The following is a 17024-nucleotide window of genomic DNA, read 5'->3' as shown; positions in this document are numbered from 1 at the left end:
ATGTAAATTTGATTGGTGTAGTATAGTCATCAATTTCAAATTTGGAGTAACTAAGTTTTCATTATGTTGGAGTTGGGTGAGTGTTCAAGTCGGGTTGATCCAATCTTATCCAACCAATAAAGGGATCAAATGAATTGTTTTTGGAAATTGAAACATCTATAAATGACCCAAAAACCACTCCAATAAGGGGAGAAAAAGAAAAAAGAAAAAAGCTCTCTCACATTTGTACTTTTCTCTCATAAAAGAAATATCAAAAGGGTTTTTGAGTTGTGAAACAAAATGGTCCTCGATTTTAACGTGATTCTATTAACAAACTAAAAATTGAACGAGAAAACAATTATTATTATTATTATTATTTTATCTTGGGCATTTAAAAAAGGTATTACCAAGTTTTTCCTACACATCAATATTCTACAAAGAGGTTGTGGGAAATTAACTATGTTTTAATTAATATTTAAAATTATATTTTTATAAATCACATCATCTTTGTTTTAAATTAAATGGACACATCATTAAAGGAAAAGAAAATATGAAATTATAATCTCTAGTTTGGCAGCATTTTGCATTGATTAACACAAAACAATTGTTTAGAAATCCAAGATAAATTGTTTTTTTTTTAAAAAAAATTTAAAATTTTATTTTCAAAAATTTATTCTAAAAAAACATTAAAAAAATAGAACCAAACAAATTTTTTGTCTTATATATTTATTTATCCTAAAAACATTTGATGGTTATGAACTTATAATTATCATTTTCCCTTTATATTTTCAAAAATTTACCCTAAAAAATCATTAAAAATATAGAACCAAACAAGGTTTTTTGTCTTATATATTTATTTATCCTAAAAACATTTGATGGTTATAAACTTATGATTATCATTTTCCCTTTATATTTCCAATAAAATTCACACTAATTAATATATATATATATATATGCGCGTGTGTGTGTGTTTTTTAACAGTACTGATTCCATGCAGCTTCCTAGAAGGAAGCTCACACTGGAAAGGGTAAGAAGCTCACCGCCATAGCAGATAATCTTGTTTATCTCTCCAAATTTTTACCCTTTGATGCTCGATCTTTTCCCCTCTTCCTGATATTATTTAATCCCCCTTCTCTCACTTTTCAGCGCCCCCCATCTTAACAAGCTATCAGAATCTTTGTTTTCAGGTGGAAATATTGCTAGAAATGGAGGTTGATGAGGGTGGAGTGCAGTTTGAGGACTACTTCCCTTCCATGATGGAGGGTTTGGGAGCTGAGGGCTTCATCTTGGAGCTCTGCAACGGGTTTCACTTGCTGATGGATGTGGAAAAAGGGCTGATCACTTTGGAGAGCTTGAGGAGGAGCACCATAGAGTTAGGGTTGCAGGAGATGGGAGATGATGAGCTTGTGTGGATGCTGAGTGAGGGAGATTTGGATGGAGATGGGGCTCTCAATCAGACCGAGTTTTGCATTCTCATGCTGAGATTGAGTCCGGGGTTGATGGAGGGACCCAAGCAGTGGGTGGAGGAGATGTGTACATGAGTGAGATCATAAAACCCTAGCTAGGGTTTTAGCTAGCTATATATGTGGTCATGGTTTCTTTCTTTCATATCTTTGGATTTCATCCTCTTTGTTGTATGGTGTTGTTACTGGATAAGACAATATATCACGGTAGAGCTAATTGGATTTTTCTTTTCTTGCAATTATTGATCTGTGGCATTGAATTCATAATGCATTTCAATGGTAGATTAGGCGCAGAAAGGCAAATTAACCTATTCCCATCTAAGAATGATTCTGATTTTCCAGGAATTGATGGTTTCCAAGGGAAAACTTGTACACTAATGTAGTTCCAGAGAAGCCTCTTTGTCATGGAATGTTCAGCTTTTGCAGAACTCTACTCTCCCTCCTTTTAGTACTGCATTTTGTTTCCAAGGAAAGCAAAACATAAAGGATGTCATTTTCTCGGGAAAAACTCATGGTGCCTGTTTGGCTCATTAGGAGTTAAAATGGACGTAAGTGTTATAAACAACTTATCCCATAATTTTTTTTTTTTAATATTGTTATTCATATAGAAAGACATGAGACGAGCTATAAAATAATGCATAACCCTAACCATAGATGACAATTAATAAGACAAGAAATTATAGTATGGATTTTAATAATGTAACTAATTAAGATGGAGATAAACTAGGTACCAATATTAAATTAAGCATAATGTCACACATGTATATAAGAGTTTAAGAATGTTACTAATTAACATAGAGACAAATGAGGCTCGGTCGGTATTAAATTAAGCATAATGTTACACATGGATGACAATTTAATTCCTAATCTAATCATATGAAATGACAAGCCCTAGCAGTAGTTAACTGAGATTTTCTTAAACATGACAGTAATTAATTAATTAATTAATTATATATAGTATTGTTAAATTAAGATTGATATCGATCTTATTTCTTTTTATTCGGTGTCTATTATATGGTAAAATGTCATTTATTTATTTTATTTTGCGATATTTTTCTTTTTGTTTTTTTTCCCTTAAGCTTTTTCATCATATATTCCTTTTGGGTTGAAAAAAATATTTGGTTCGGAGTAGTTCGTTTTTCAATAAAAATAAAATAACAAAAAAGTGTTAGTCACATGGCAACGGATTATGATATTGGCAAACAACTGATAATAAGAAGGAGAATGTCGAATAATACAAAATATTTCACAATTACAAACATGAGGAGAAGAAGAAGGAGGACTAATAATAAGAAATAATTAACGACGATGATGATGGGAAGAACTGATAATAAGAAATAGCTCACAACTAAAAACATAATAAATAGAAGAAGATAACGATGATAATGGAAAATAGGAGAAAACATAATAAATAAATAAAATTGAAGAAAAAGAAAAAGAAGAAGGCAGTGTGACGGAGTTAGGATTTCAGTTCAAGGGGCAACTTTTAAGACAAATGTAAATTTTTTCAATCATAAGAGATGTAAACTTTAGCCCAATGGTCTAACCTTTACAATTTTCAGGGAGTAGAAGTTGGTTTGGGCTTCACACCTTATTCCTCCCTTATAATGAATCAAGATTTCTTTATAAAAAAATTGTCTAAGTATTTTGTCATTCACTTAATAAAGCATTAATATAAAATAGATTATTTTTTAAAAAAAAATTAAAAATTATCAATGGCATTAAATTAACCTTCTACATCCTTTTGATCAATGATATTAATTAAAACATCTTAAAACATAATTTTCCCATAAAAAATGGTTGAATTTGTTTTTTCACAAAAAAACTATTCATGGACCTGTGTGTGCACATTGCTTTGGTTAACCGTTAATCTTTCTTAAAAGCAATTTTCTTGTTTTTAAAATAAAAAAAAATACAAAATATATTTGCCAAACAAAATGGAAAATAATTTAAAGTATAAAGCAAAATGTTTTCTATTCTTAAAAATATCAAATAAGATGTTTTCTAATAATATATTTTATTTATTTTCACTCATGTTTTGAAAATCATTTTAAAATACCATAAGATAAATATAAAAAATAATTGAAAATAAAACACTACCTATAAATTGAAAACGTTCCAAATTCTTTTGTAAAAAAATTATAAAACTGTGATGTCCTACATCGGATAGAGGAGAATGTTCCTGACGCTATATATGTAAAGGTTCCTCTTAACCAAGTAGACGCGTTTTAAAGCCGTGAGGGCTCCCTTGGGCCCAAAGCGAATAATATCTACATGGTTGGGTGCGGGTCGTTACAAATGGTATCAAAGCCGATCCTCGATCCCGGTGTGGGGGTTTGTTTGGCCCCGTAAGAGGTATTTGTCTGTTTGATCCCGCAATCTCATGGAACATAACGAGGACGTTGTATTTGTATGAAGGGTGTTTGTGATGTCCCACATCGGATAGGGGAGAATGTTCCTGGCGCTATATATGTAGAGACTCCTCTTAACCAAGTAGATGTGTTTTAAAACCGTGAGGGTCCCCTTGGGCCCAAAACGGACAATATATGTAGAGACTCTTCTTAACCAAATAGACGGGTTTTAAAGCCGTGAGTACCCTTTTGGGTCAAAAGCGAACAATATCTACACGATTGGGAGCGGGCCGTTACAAATGGTATCAAAGCTGATCCCTAACCCCGATGTGGGGGTTTGTTTGGCCCCATAAGGGGTGTTTGTCTGTTTGACCCCGCAATCCCATGAGACACAACGAGGACGTTGTGTCTGCATGGGGGGTGTTTTTGATGTCCCACATCAGATAGGGGAGAATGTTTCTGGCGCTATATATGGAGAGACTCCTCTTAACCAAGTAGATGCATTTTAAAGCCGTGAGGGCCCCCTTGGACCCAAAGCGGACAATATCTACACAATTGGGAGTGGGTCGTTACAAATAGTATCAAAGTCGATCCCCTACCTCAGTGTAGGGGTTTGTTTGGCCCCGTAAATGGTATTTGTCTATTTGACCTCGCAATCTCATGGGACACAACGAAGATGTTGTATCTACATGGGGGGGTGTTTGTGATGTCCCACATCGGATAGGGGAAAATGTTATTGGTTCTATATATGTAGAGACTCCTTTTAACTAAGTAGACGCGTTTTAAAGCCTTGAGGACCCCTTTAGGTCCAAAGCGGACAATATCTACATGGTTGGGAGCGGGCCGTTACAAATGGTATCAGAGCCGATCCCCGACCCCGGTGTGGGGGTTTGTTTGGCTCCGTAAGGAGTATTTGTCTGTTTGACTTCGCAATCCTATGGGACACAATGAGGACGTTGTGTCTGCATGGGGAGGTGTTTGTGATGTCCCATATCGGATAGGGGAGAATGTTCCTGACTCTATATATGTAGAGACTCCTCTTAACCAAGTAAACGCATTTTAAAGCCATGAGGATTCCTTTGGATCCAAAGCGGACAATATCTACACAGTTGAGAACGGACCGTTACAAATGGTTTCAGAGCCGATCCCCGACCTCGGTGTGGGGGTTTGTTTGGCTCCCTAAGGAGTGTTTGTCTGTTTGACTCCGCTAGGGCACAACGAAGACGGTGTGTCTGCATGGGGGATGTTTGTGATGTCCCACATCAGATAGGGGAGAATATTCCTAACGCTATATATGTAGAGGTTCCTCTTAACCAAGTAGACGCGTTTTAAAGCCGTGAGGGTCCCCTTGGGTCCAAAGCAGACAATATCTATACGATTAAGAGCGGGTCATTATAAAAACTATTTTTAAAAATGATTCTTAAAAACTAATTTTTAAAAATGTTTCTAGACATATTGATAGTAAAGCCTCATGTTCAATGAAGTGTTTAATGTGACCCACAAAGCTACAAATGTGAGTGTACTAAGAGTTGAAATTTTTTAAAGTTTGTAAGGAAAATGAGAGAAAATTTTAAGCAACAAGTTGTACGTACTAGTCATTTTAAATTCCCAATATTCTTGAACTCCCAGAAAAAGTAATAACAAAAGATTTTCCAAAAAGTTAAGGAGAAAGACGAAACTCTCTTTTATTAAAAGAGGGAAAAAAAAAGGCTTCTTCCAAGTTCCAACCATGTTGGAATATGGGATAGGGTAGGCCAAATAATAAATGAAAAAAAATAAATTAATCATTAAATTAATAAATAAATTAAAATCCAATAATGACAAACACTGTCCAACTGATATTTTCCAGACTCAGCTGGTGGGAGTGGGATTTTTCTATTCAAAAAATGTTATTTAAATAAAATATTATTAAAATACAATTACTCAAAAAATAAATATAAAAATACATTTTTTTGTCATTTTTTTAAAATTTTTACATTAAATCCATCTTTTTAAAAGACAAATTCACTTTTTTTTTTTTCAAAAGACAAATTTAATTTTAAAAGTTGATCTGATTAAAAAATTTTATATTAAACTTTTTTTTAAAAAAAAAACAGACTCATTTTTTTTTATATTAAATTTATTTTTTCAAAATACAAGTTTACTTTTACATTGAAATTTAATTGAATTATTTATATAAAAAATTAAAATTGTTCGATCTAATTAAAGATTTAAAAATTTAAACACATTTAAGATCAAATTAAATGTAAATTTTCAAATTTAAAAGAAAAAAAAAATTCAACTTTTACACGTACGCCATAATGTGGGCATCTCTTCCTTTATTTCATATTAATTTCTCTACTTAAATTCTTGTTTTATGAATATTTTTAAGTTAATTCAGTCAAGTATATTAATTTATTTTTTTTAGTATATACGTATATATCATAGCATAATTCCAGTACGCCACAGGTTACTTTCGCACCCACCTGTCACCTCCCTGCAGTGCCCCAAGATGTCTCTAGAATGATTCGCTTTTCCAACATTTGGCCCCTCTGCCACCGCCTCAAATGCTATCTGCCACCTCATACTGGCGTGGAGCTGCCCTTCTAACCGGAAGAAGCGCTCATCACAAGTGGGGGACAAGACAACCCTTGTCCTATTCTAAGTTTCTAACCTATCAACTACTAAAGGGGTTAATTTAACGTTACTTAAAATCCTCATAAATATATTTATATATAAAATTTGTTTTTTAGACAATTATTAAACATTCTTACCTAAAATCTCTCTAAAAAAAAATTAATTTTATAAATAGAAAAAATTTATAAAAATGATAATAAATGAAATTTAAAACCATTAAATATTAAGAATATTTATATTAAACTTGAAGGTATTAGAGTGAAATTAACTTACATCAATAAAAAGGAATCTTACGAGAATATTGGAATATCTAGAAAAACTTTATTCCAAACTTTAAATTATAAGGTGAATGTATCTATCATCCTAAGGATTCGAGATCTAATAGCAACACAAGTAAAAATGCATTAGAACATTAGATCATTGATCATTAGATTTAGGGTTTTGGAAACTTTACCTTTGATCTAAATGCATGGATGACAATGAAGTGAGTTTTTTTTTTTTATGTAGGATTTGAGAAATTTTTTAAAACCCGAAACGTTTAGGGTGAATTGGAATATAACTTTGTTTTACACACCTTATCCCAATTATATATAATATTAAATAAAAGAATTAGTTCAATTGAATTTTTTTTTCAACTTTTTTAACATATATAAATATTACTTTTCATCAAAATAAATTATAAATATTTATCATATTTATTTATTTATAATTTTTATTTTATTTTTAATAGAATTTAATATTTTAAATTCTATAAACTACAACTCATGTACTAAGGAGCTAGCTAGAGACTACAACTCATCAAGGTTAGCCAAGAATCAAATGCCAATGTTGTCCAAGATTAAATGCATTAACCCGAATCCTTGTCCCATTACTTCTTGGAATCCTTAAGCATGTTGGTATAGTCTGACACCCTTTTCCTCTTAATGTTGGTGTCTGCTAGAGGATCATGTCTTGCTTGGCTCCATTTGATACAATGAAGGTTGAGAAACTCTATCCGAACATATGGCTCTCTAAGACCAACAAAAGCATGGGATTTAGATCCTTCATACCCCATCCTGAGGTGACCACATGTTTGAGCCTTGCTAAGTCGAATACCGTTGTTGGTCTTACTTCCATGGCAATGCAACGAACCTTTCTTCGAACACTGGACTACATGCACTATGGAACACTCTACTACAATTTGGGGAAAAAAAAAATAGATAGCCTAAACTGATGGGGTGTAACAATGTCAAGTCCGGGGATAGATTATCTAAATGATAGTAATGTTGAATGTTATAAAAGACATATTATTTTCATTAGACATTAATTAGTTGTCAGATGAGATAGTTCAAATCTAATTAAAAAATTAATATCGAGTCGATAAGTATGTTCCTTAATCTGCGGAAAGAGAATCTAACGGGAATACCTAATGACCAGAATCCAAGAAATAAAATTAAGCATGACCATGCCATAAAATAAAAATCATATTCAAAGTAGATTGTGACAATTTACAATCTTAATAATCCATTAATACCATCGGTATAAGTAATATTCCAAGAGTATTGTTTTCTAGTCCTTTTTAATGCTTCAGGTGTAAGTCGTGATTTTTTACTGTTTTATCTTTCCAATTCCCATTTTTCTAATACTTATATTAACCGTCTATCATTACATTAATCATTTGAGGCATTTTGTTTTATTTGTACAAGACGTTCAATCACGTGTGCTTAATTGAACAATTATTTTAAACCTCATAATGAGTTACTTCCTGTCACACACAATAATCAATCAACTGTTGCCGATGTGATCATTCTAGGATTCTTATGTGATAATCAACTAATTAATTTAATTCATAATAAACTTAATTAATTCTACACACACAATAATCAATCGACCGTTGCCAATGTGATCATTCTAGGATTCTTATGTGATAATCTACTAACTAATTTAATTCATAATAAACTTAATTAATTCTACAAAAATTTTAAGAGGATGTTTGTTTGGTTTTATTTTATTTTTTATTTTTTACTTTTTATTGAAAATAATTTATTTTTAGACTTTAAGTTGTTTATATATTTTTCACTTTTTTTTATGACTTATTATAAATTTTTTACTAAATAGAAAAAAATTAAAATATTTTACTTTTTAATACTTAAAATTAAGTATAAATAAATAAATAAACACGACCTAAACGTTAATACTTAATAACTATATTTTCATGTATAGTAAAGATGATTGTGTTGAATTAAAGGCACGTTTAATGGAAACATATATTCCTACCTACAAATAAATATTGGGGATGAACCCACATGCATCATTAGAGAAAAGTTTTGCATTGATTAATACAACACAATTGTTTAGAAATCCAAGATATTTTCAAAAAAGAAATTGAACCAAACAAGCTCTGTTTGTCCTACATGTTTGTTTTTTTCCAAGCATCCCACTTGCTTATTACCCATGCCTTTCTTCTCCTGATGACCCTTCAGCGTTCATGCATTGTCATTTTAATTCCCTTTATGTTTCCCATAAAACACAAACCAATATTTTTTTAATATTATTGATTCCATGCAGCTTCCTAGAAGGAAGCTCACACTGAAAGGTGCAAGAAACTCACCGCAATCATAGATAATCTTGTTCAGCTATCTCTGCAAATTTGTGCCCTTTACTGCTCACCCTTTGCCCTTTCCATCTTATATAATCCTTGAATTCTCTCGCTTTTCATCATCTCCCACCTCAAAAACACCCTCAAGATATCAAAATAATCTTTGTTTTCAAGATCAAATCCTGCTAGAAATGGAAGTTGAAGGTGAAGTACTGCAATTTGAGGACTACTTCCCTTCCATGATGGAGGGTTTGGGGGCTGAGGGCTTCATGGAAGAGCTCTGCCAAGGGTTTCACTTGCTGATGGATGTGGAAAAAGGGCTCATCACTTTCGAGAGCTTGAGGAGGAGCACCTGGCAGTTAGGGTTGCAGGAGATGGGAGATGATGAGCTTGTGTGGATGCTGAGTGAGGGAGACTTGGATGGAGATGGGGCTCTCAATCAGACTGAGTTTTGCATTCTCATGTTGAGATTGAGTCCGGGTTTGATGGAGGGACCCAAGCAGTACTGGATGGAGGATATGTATACATGAATGAGATGGAAGCTCTAGGGTTTTAGCTAGATATGTATGGTACGCTATTCATGGCTTCTTTCATGTCTCTAAATCTCACCCTCTAACTTGTTACATGGTGTTGTTACTGGATTAGAGAATAAAAAGTAGAGTTCCTTGGGATTTTCTTTTCTAGCAATCATTTTCTGTTGGATTTAAAAAGGATTTTATCATACTGAAACATCTATTTTCATTGATCCAGAATATTATATACTGTTTGATGTATGCAACAGAATGCATTTCAATGGTAGACCAGCAATATAGGCAAATCCATTCCCATCCCATAATGTGTCTGATTTTCAGGAATTGGTGGTTTTCCTAACCTTCTGGAGCTAGGGAAACTAGTCTCATCAACATTAGGGAAACTGGTACATTTCAGGAATTTCCAGTTTCCAAGAATTCTCCCTTCTTTGAATATTCGTTTTGAATGATTTGATCATTTTCGGTTTAATTTGCTCCATTTTATTTTGAAGGAGAGAAAAACAAAATGGATGAAATTATTTTCTGATCATGAAAAGCTTTATTCATGATGCATGTTTGGCTCCTCACGACAACATCATAATGCATGATGCCCACCCATAGCTGACAAATAAGCCCACAAATTGTGGTAGAAAAGTAGAGAGAGAGATGAATTCAATACTGTTATTAATTAACATATATATATATATACATAGAGACAGAGAAGGTATCTGATTATTAAATAAAGCATATAAATGTTACACATGGATGATAATTTAACTCATAAACTAATCACGTGAAGGACAAGCCCTATCAGCTACCTGAGGAATTATGGCTGAAAATAGAAAAAAAGGAAAAAGAATTAGGGTTCAAAAGTAGAAAGATAGAATAATTTAGTCTGCAGTTAACTGAGATCTGCTAACGAATAGGTCTCGACAGCCAACCATTTGTGTTCCTATGTATGATATAGTACAAGATTAAGCGCCTGCTCTTTCCCATTGTACAGCTTCCTGTTGTTCTATAATTTAGAGTAAATTAATTAAGGAAGGAAACTCTGAAATGAAATATCTATCTGTTTTTTGGAAGTCTGAAAGAGACAATTTGAATCACGCTTCTGTCACAACAGCTGATTGGGGTTGCGACCCAGATGAGCAGAAATCGACTCTTGGTTATGCTTTCATGCTTAGGGATGGCACCAAATCTTAGAGTAGCAAAAAGCATTCATCTTGTATTGCATTATCTACCGTGGATTCGGAGTGTACCGTTTGTTCATTCATTACCCAGGAAGGTGTTTGGTTGAGGAGGTTCCTTTGAGAACTTAGCTTTGTAGTACATGCTTCGGAGCCCATTATTATATCTTGCGATAGCATGGCTGCTCTTGCATATGTGAAGGACCCCAAGCACCATGGAAAAACTAAACCTACACATTGACCTCAGGTACCATTACATTCGAGACATGGTTACGCAAAATGAAGTGGTCTTGAAGAACATTTCTACAAGTCGCATGATTGTAGATCCTCTAAGTCGATAGCCCAGGATTTTTATCAGGCACATTTAGGGGTTTAGGATTGCATAGATTGTGGTTCATTGTGATCTATGTATGATTATGTCACGACATATTTTAGCACACACATAGTAAGATGTATCGACTGGTATGGATCGGCTTTCTCACACGCCTCCTTTGGGGGTTGCAAGTGAGCAAAGTAATACATATTGAGCTTGAGGCACTAGACTAGCGAGCTAAGCCAAATTTATTTAAGTGCTGTCATGGAAAGAGCCAAGATCAGGTAGTATGGATAAATGTTAAGAACCCCACTATCCATACATTTAACTTATAGAATAGCAGGATGCGAAACTTTAATAGAACATTTAGATTAATTAGCGAGCATATGGGGGACAAGGGCAGGCCCCTAGTGCCAACAGGAGTAGGATCCTTAGGGTGTTTTGAGGGGAGATGTAACCTCTTTAAAAGATAGTGTTAGTACGCACTAACCATATGTGAATTTTCTCTGCTGTAAAATCAGTAGACAGAACTTTCCCAATCCAAATTAGTATGTTTTCTATCTCATTGTGATGTTTATTTTGAAGGGAGGAAAAGGGAATGGATGAAATTATTTTCTGATCATGAAAAGTTGCATGATGCATGTTTGGGTCCTCATCATCAGAAGATCATAATGCTGTCTTTGTACGGAAAAATAATAATGCATGATGCCGCCATAGCTGACAAATAAGACCACAAATTGTGGTAGAAAAGTAGAGAGAGAGAGGGAGAAGGTATTTTTATATAGGAGCTTAATACTGTCGTTTATTAACATATATAGGGAGAGAGAGAGAGAGAGAGAGAGAGATATCTGAATATTAAATTAAGCATAAATGTTACACATGGATGATAATTTAACTCCTAAATTACTAATCACGTGAATGACAAGCTAGCCCTAGCAGCTACCTGAGGAATTATGGCTCAAAATAGGAAAAAAGGAGAAAGGATTATGGTTCAACAAAAGTAGAAAGACACAGAACAATAGTCGGTCTGTAGTTATCTGAGATATGCTAATGGAAAGGGGAAATAATCATAAAATACACATGCAGCCCATGAATGGCTCTTGACAACCAACCTTTTATCTCTCTCTCTCTCTCTCTCTCTCTCTCCTGTTGTTTCATAATTAACAGGCAATTAAGGAAATTTAATGAAACTCTGAAGTGAAATATCTATTTGTTTTTTGTAAGTATGAAGGAAATAATTTGAACCCCGGAAGAAACTCATTGACACTTGTGTCCGAACAGTTGATACCTGAAGCTTTAGCATGTGCCATAAAATCAAGAGAAAAATGGCCCGAGTTCCCTATGCTAGTGTCGTGAGTAGCTTGATGTATGCTATGATGTGTACTCAACTCTATATCTATTATGCAATTGGGTTAGTAAGCTGGTTTCAATTAGAACTTGATCTTGAATATATCAACACCTCAGAGGGAAAATTGACTCTTATGTTTTATTATTAGGAACCTTGATTTATGCTTGGCTGGCTACAAGGATGTTGATTGGGGTTGCATCGACCTAAATGAGCATAAATTGATTCCTGGTTATGCTTTCTTGCTTATTGATGTCGTCATATCTTAGAGTAGCAGAAAGCATTAATCCTAAATAGCATTATCGACCATGGAGTAGAGTACATTATTTGTTCAATCATTGTCCAAGAAGGTGTTTGGTTAGGGAGGTTCCTTCAAGAACTTAGCTTTGTCGCACATGCTTCGAAGCTTCTTGTTATATATTGTAATAGAATGATTTGAATATGCTGTCAAATGTAAATTTTGCACCCATTTGAGATTGTATATGGATTGTTTAGGTCGTAATTTGAACAAAGACGAGAGTTTTCCAGCTTGGTTGATCGTTGTGGGTCATGGAGATCTATGGAGGATTAGAATGAAGTTATAAGATTAAGATCAATATCCTTACAATTCTTTATCTATTAATTTAATTTGCATTGTAGTACGTGGCTCATATTTGAGCAAAACACATATAGAGAAGAAGGGGCAAATGCGAAGCGGAGTGGAACGGAAAGAAGGGGTATTTTTGGAATTTCATTATTCAGTGATTAATATAAATACTATTTTATGTAACCCTAATTTGATAAATAGTGAAAGTCTTTTTCCTTATTCCCATGGACTTGGTAATTTGTTAAGTTACGTTAAATCTGCGTGTTCTTTCTTTCTCGTTTTCCCTTATTTTCATCATAAATCATTGCACGGATTCCAACAATTTGTCTATAAAATTTGTCACCCAAAAATGCTGATAAGATATGAGTTCAAAACCCAGAACTTCATAGCTTGTACAAATGGTAATTTCTGTTGTAAGATAAACATGGATTCCATAAATGATCATCCTGCTTATGAACAAGGAGTGAAAGGTAGAAACTCTTCTCAAACTTTGGTATTCCATAAAGTTCATATTAGTAGGTGTTCAAGTGGTGCACCTATAAAGCTCTATCCCAAGAAAACTTTGAAATCATCGATCTGCCAGTCTAGTAGCGTCTAACCAGAAGCCAACTCCAAGGGCGTTATGATGGTTGATAGAGGAAGGTCATGGTTGATCAGTTTCAACAAGCTAGGGCTTCACTGCTGTGGCTTTCACATGTGAAAATTAGAGTCAATCATTATGGTTTTAATTTTTTGTTTGTAGATTTAATTTGAACCCGGTTTTATTTATTTTTTTTTTTATTAAAATGTTTTATATTTTTAATTAAAAAAAAAAGGATAAAAACTTACTTATAATTTTAACTTTTAATATTTTATTTTGTTAAAATTTAAAATTGTTTATTTATATAAAATAAAAATAAAATACTTAAAAAAAAAAAATACCACACTTTCCTAGAACAAAAAATAAAAATAAAAATATCACTCTTTTATGAAAAAATAACACTAAAATATATTAATAGTATCACTATTATAGAAATGATGTATCACTTTTCTTTGATTTTCTAGAAAAAAAGGGTATCATTCTTTTATGAAAAAACTAACATTAAAGTGTATTAAAAGTATACGGTAGTTGGAGGAATATATCATTTTCTTTGGTTTATAATAATATATGTAAAAAATTTAATTTTTAATAAAATAAAAATAAAATTAATATAAATAATTCAATATAAATTCTTTATGAAAAATATATTTTATTTTTCTTTTATATAATAAAAAATTAAAAATTTTAACAAATCAAAATGGTAGAACCACAACCAAGTTTTATGTACTTTAATTAAAAATAGTAAACATTTTAATCAAGAAAAAGGTTAAATTTACATACCTATGACTAAAATGTTAAGTTTGTTTATTATGTATTTATTTTTATATTAGTTTTTTTCATTAATGATTTCTAATATGTTATTATTATTATTTTATATTTAAAGTGTTCATAAATAGTTAAAATCAAAAGATGAAAGAGTGAAAAAAATGAAATAAAAAATATCACATGAGAATATGTAACTAGTATATTATAAAAAAATCAAAAGGTAAAATGAAGAAAAAAGGGAAAAAATAAAAAGAAAAAAGAAAAAAAAAATAATGGGGCAGGGTTGATTGCACATGTCAATTTTTTTTTTTTTTTTATGAAAAAATAATAATTATGAGTTGTTTCAATTATCATGTCAATTTAAAAATAAAAATAGAAAAAAATAAAGGATGTTAAAATTTTATTTATGTTTGCATGCTTTTAAAATTACTTTTTAAAATTGATATTATAGACATGTTTAATTTTTTATTGATTCAGGCGATTTGATCCAACTCGATGGGTTCTATTGGATCAATCCATGTTTTGGACACCCCTACCACATTGGATCATGCTTCCATGTAAATTGGACCGTGCCTTAATGAAGCATGGGTGAAGGGAAAAAAAAAAGGGTGGGCTGAGTGCAAGTAGTAGTATAAGAATAGTAATAGCACTTGTGAAATGGCCTTCCATTTTTTTGCTTACTTTTTTCGCAACAGCCAAGCAGAGGATAGAAAGTGCACAACTCCCCATCTCATTCCAGTCTTGACAGTTGACACCGATACACGAAAATGGAGTTCTTAGATGAAGAAAGCAGACCAAGATTTGTGTTCCAATCAGGCTCGAACCATTCTCCAGCATCCACGCATCTTCATCCCCAACCCCTTAACAAACCACTCATCTTCATCTCCCTCTCCCTCTCCTCCATCCTCATCTCCCTCTCCGTCTTCTTCCTCCAATCTGAACCCCTCAAATCTCTCCTCCTCTGGTTCGCCCTCTCTCTCCTCGTCGGCCCCTTCGCCCCCTCCCATCTCACCGCCGGCGATATCCGGGTCGGCCGTGGCCCAATCCTCGAATTCCCCTCTCAAGAGAAGGATTCGGATGAGCTCAACAAGAGACCTCCCTCCAATCGGAGACCCAGATTGCGGAAGGTCGAAACGGCGACGTTTACCTCACCGGTGGCAACATCGGTTGAGGGGGATAATGGGCTGGCGAGAGTGGAGAAGAGATCGGAAGCTACGGCGGAGGAGAGCGAGTGGGTTGATGGGGATGTGGAGATTTTGAAGAAGCAGCTGCTGAAGCACCCTGTGGGGATGCCGGGGCGGTGGGAGGCGGTGGCAGAAGCGTTCCGTGGCCGGCACGGGGTGGAGAGCGTGATCCGGAAGGCGAAATCGTTGGGGGAGAGGAAATCAAGCGATTCGGATTCGTTTAATCGGTTCTTGAAGGATCGAAAGCCCGTGGATAAGCGGGTTGAAGATGGAATGGCAATGGAAAACGATGAAAAGGAGGGATGGAGTAGCGGAGAAGACATTGCTTTGCTCAATGCTTTGAAAGCGTTTCCCAAGGATGTGCCGATGAGGTGGGAGAAGATTGCAGCTGCAGTTCCGGGAAGGTCAAAAGCGGCTTGTATGAAGAGATTTTCTGAATTGAAAAAGGGTTTTCGGAACTCCAAGGCTGCTGCTGAGGAGTAACTGTGTTGAAGAGGTAATAGGTGTACTGATACTTGTTTGCTGAGTTCTCATTTCTGGAAATTAGGAAGACAACTACCTTTTTTTCCTCTTTGTTGATTCAGGGTTTAAGCCCATTTATTGATTGCAGAGAAGTCAAGATTTATGGTATAAACAACTATGATCAGTTCAATGTTCTTTTAGTCATAAATTGGTTTTGCAACCTTTAATAGTTTTGATTTACAGGATGAATATCAATGTTTGTTTCTTGCTGTTTCAGTGATTCATAATGATATGATTAAGTGCCCAAACTGAAAATTTAGTAGTCATTTCTCCAACTGTATTATGCTATCTTATTTTGAAATGATGAAGATTCTTTATAGCTTATTCAGCTTGGAAAATCTGTTGGTTGCATGGCAGACTTTGAGCTTGAAGGATTTGACTTGCTTGGTGATTAGGGGGTGATTAAAGCATATATTCTAGTGCCCATATATTAGATTGCAGGAGATGGCTGTAATTACACCAACCATGGTCATCTCAAATGTATCATACTGAGAAACTTTGGTAGAGGGGTATCATAAAAATTAGTTTTTCAAGACTAGAAGATAGGAAAATGACCTTAGTCGTAAGCTTATGCTATTATCAATAGCTTATTTATGGGCCAAGCTTCAATGAGGTTCTGTCCATCTTGGGGGAAAAAATTCTGCTGGGATCATGCCAGGGGTTGGTCCAATGAAAGCTGTTTTTTCATAAGGTTTAGATTTTTACAGGGAAGATGGAAACTGTTATATGGTATTTGTTGACTGAGACAGCATGTGATAGTCCTTATAGTGGTGGTATGGTGTGTTTGGAAAAGAGATAAATATAAAAAATGGATGATTTACTAATAAAAACATGTTTCTCTCTCGTTTTTTTACAACAAGAGATATGTTTTTTTTTGACAAGGGAGATTTTCTTGAAGAATACACAGTTGGGAATAATTTTTAGGTTGGAAATTGGAACTTTGTAGCAGGAAAAGAGAGAGAACAAATGAATTCAAAATAAACAGCAGGGAGATATGTTTCTTGTTGACGATATAGATTTTCTTGAAGGCAAATAAAGAGAGTAGA

At 33.8% G+C, this 17024-nt stretch overlaps 3 protein-coding genes across 3 annotated transcripts; all 3 read left to right on the top strand.

Moving 5' to 3' along the window:
* Positions 1-934: 934 nt before the first annotated feature.
* LOC100266004 (calcium-binding protein PBP1) lies at positions 935-1681 on the top strand. Its single transcript, XM_002279047.4, has 2 exons — positions 935-1006; positions 1167-1681. Exons 1-2 carry the CDS (start codon positions 971-973, stop codon positions 1518-1520), a joined length of 390 nt encoding a protein of 129 aa, XP_002279083.2. The 5' UTR covers positions 935-970; the 3' UTR covers positions 1521-1681.
* A 7237-nt stretch (positions 1682-8918) lies between these two features.
* LOC100260800 (calcium-binding protein PBP1) lies at positions 8919-9661 on the top strand. Its single transcript, XM_002279071.5, has one exon. It carries the CDS (start codon positions 9179-9181, stop codon positions 9515-9517), a length of 339 nt encoding a protein of 112 aa, XP_002279107.2. The 5' UTR covers positions 8919-9178; the 3' UTR covers positions 9518-9661.
* A 5167-nt stretch (positions 9662-14828) lies between these two features.
* On the top strand, positions 14829-16126 carry LOC100255727 (transcription factor MAMYB). The gene has a single exon (XM_002279095.5). The coding sequence runs from the start codon at positions 15040-15042 to the stop codon at positions 15937-15939; it is 900 nt and encodes a 299-aa protein (XP_002279131.1). The 5' UTR covers positions 14829-15039; the 3' UTR covers positions 15940-16126.
* The last annotated feature ends 898 nt before the right edge of the window (positions 16127-17024 follow it).

The sequence above is a fragment of the Vitis vinifera genome, chromosome 2 (genome assembly GCF_030704535.1).
Source record: "Vitis vinifera cultivar Pinot Noir 40024 chromosome 2, ASM3070453v1".
NCBI lineage: Eukaryota > Viridiplantae > Streptophyta > Magnoliopsida > Vitales > Vitaceae > Vitis > Vitis vinifera.
The sequence above is the reverse complement of the archived record's forward strand: the minus strand, read 5'-3'. Positions and strand labels throughout refer to the sequence as shown.

Coding starts and splice junctions, on each gene's coding strand:
- LOC100266004 (XM_002279047.4), top strand. CDS start 971: ATGCAGCTTCCTAGAAGGAAGCTCACACTGGAAAGG. Junction 1,007..1,166: donor GGAAGCTCACACTGGAAAGG/GTAAGAAGCTCA, acceptor CTTTGTTTTCAG/GTGGAAATATTGCTAGAAAT.
- LOC100260800 (XM_002279071.5), top strand. CDS start 9,179: ATGGAAGTTGAAGGTGAAGTACTGCAATTTGAGGACTACTTCCCTTCC.
- LOC100255727 (XM_002279095.5), top strand. CDS start 15,040: ATGGAGTTCTTAGATGAAGAAAGCAGACCAAGATTTGTGTTCCAATCA.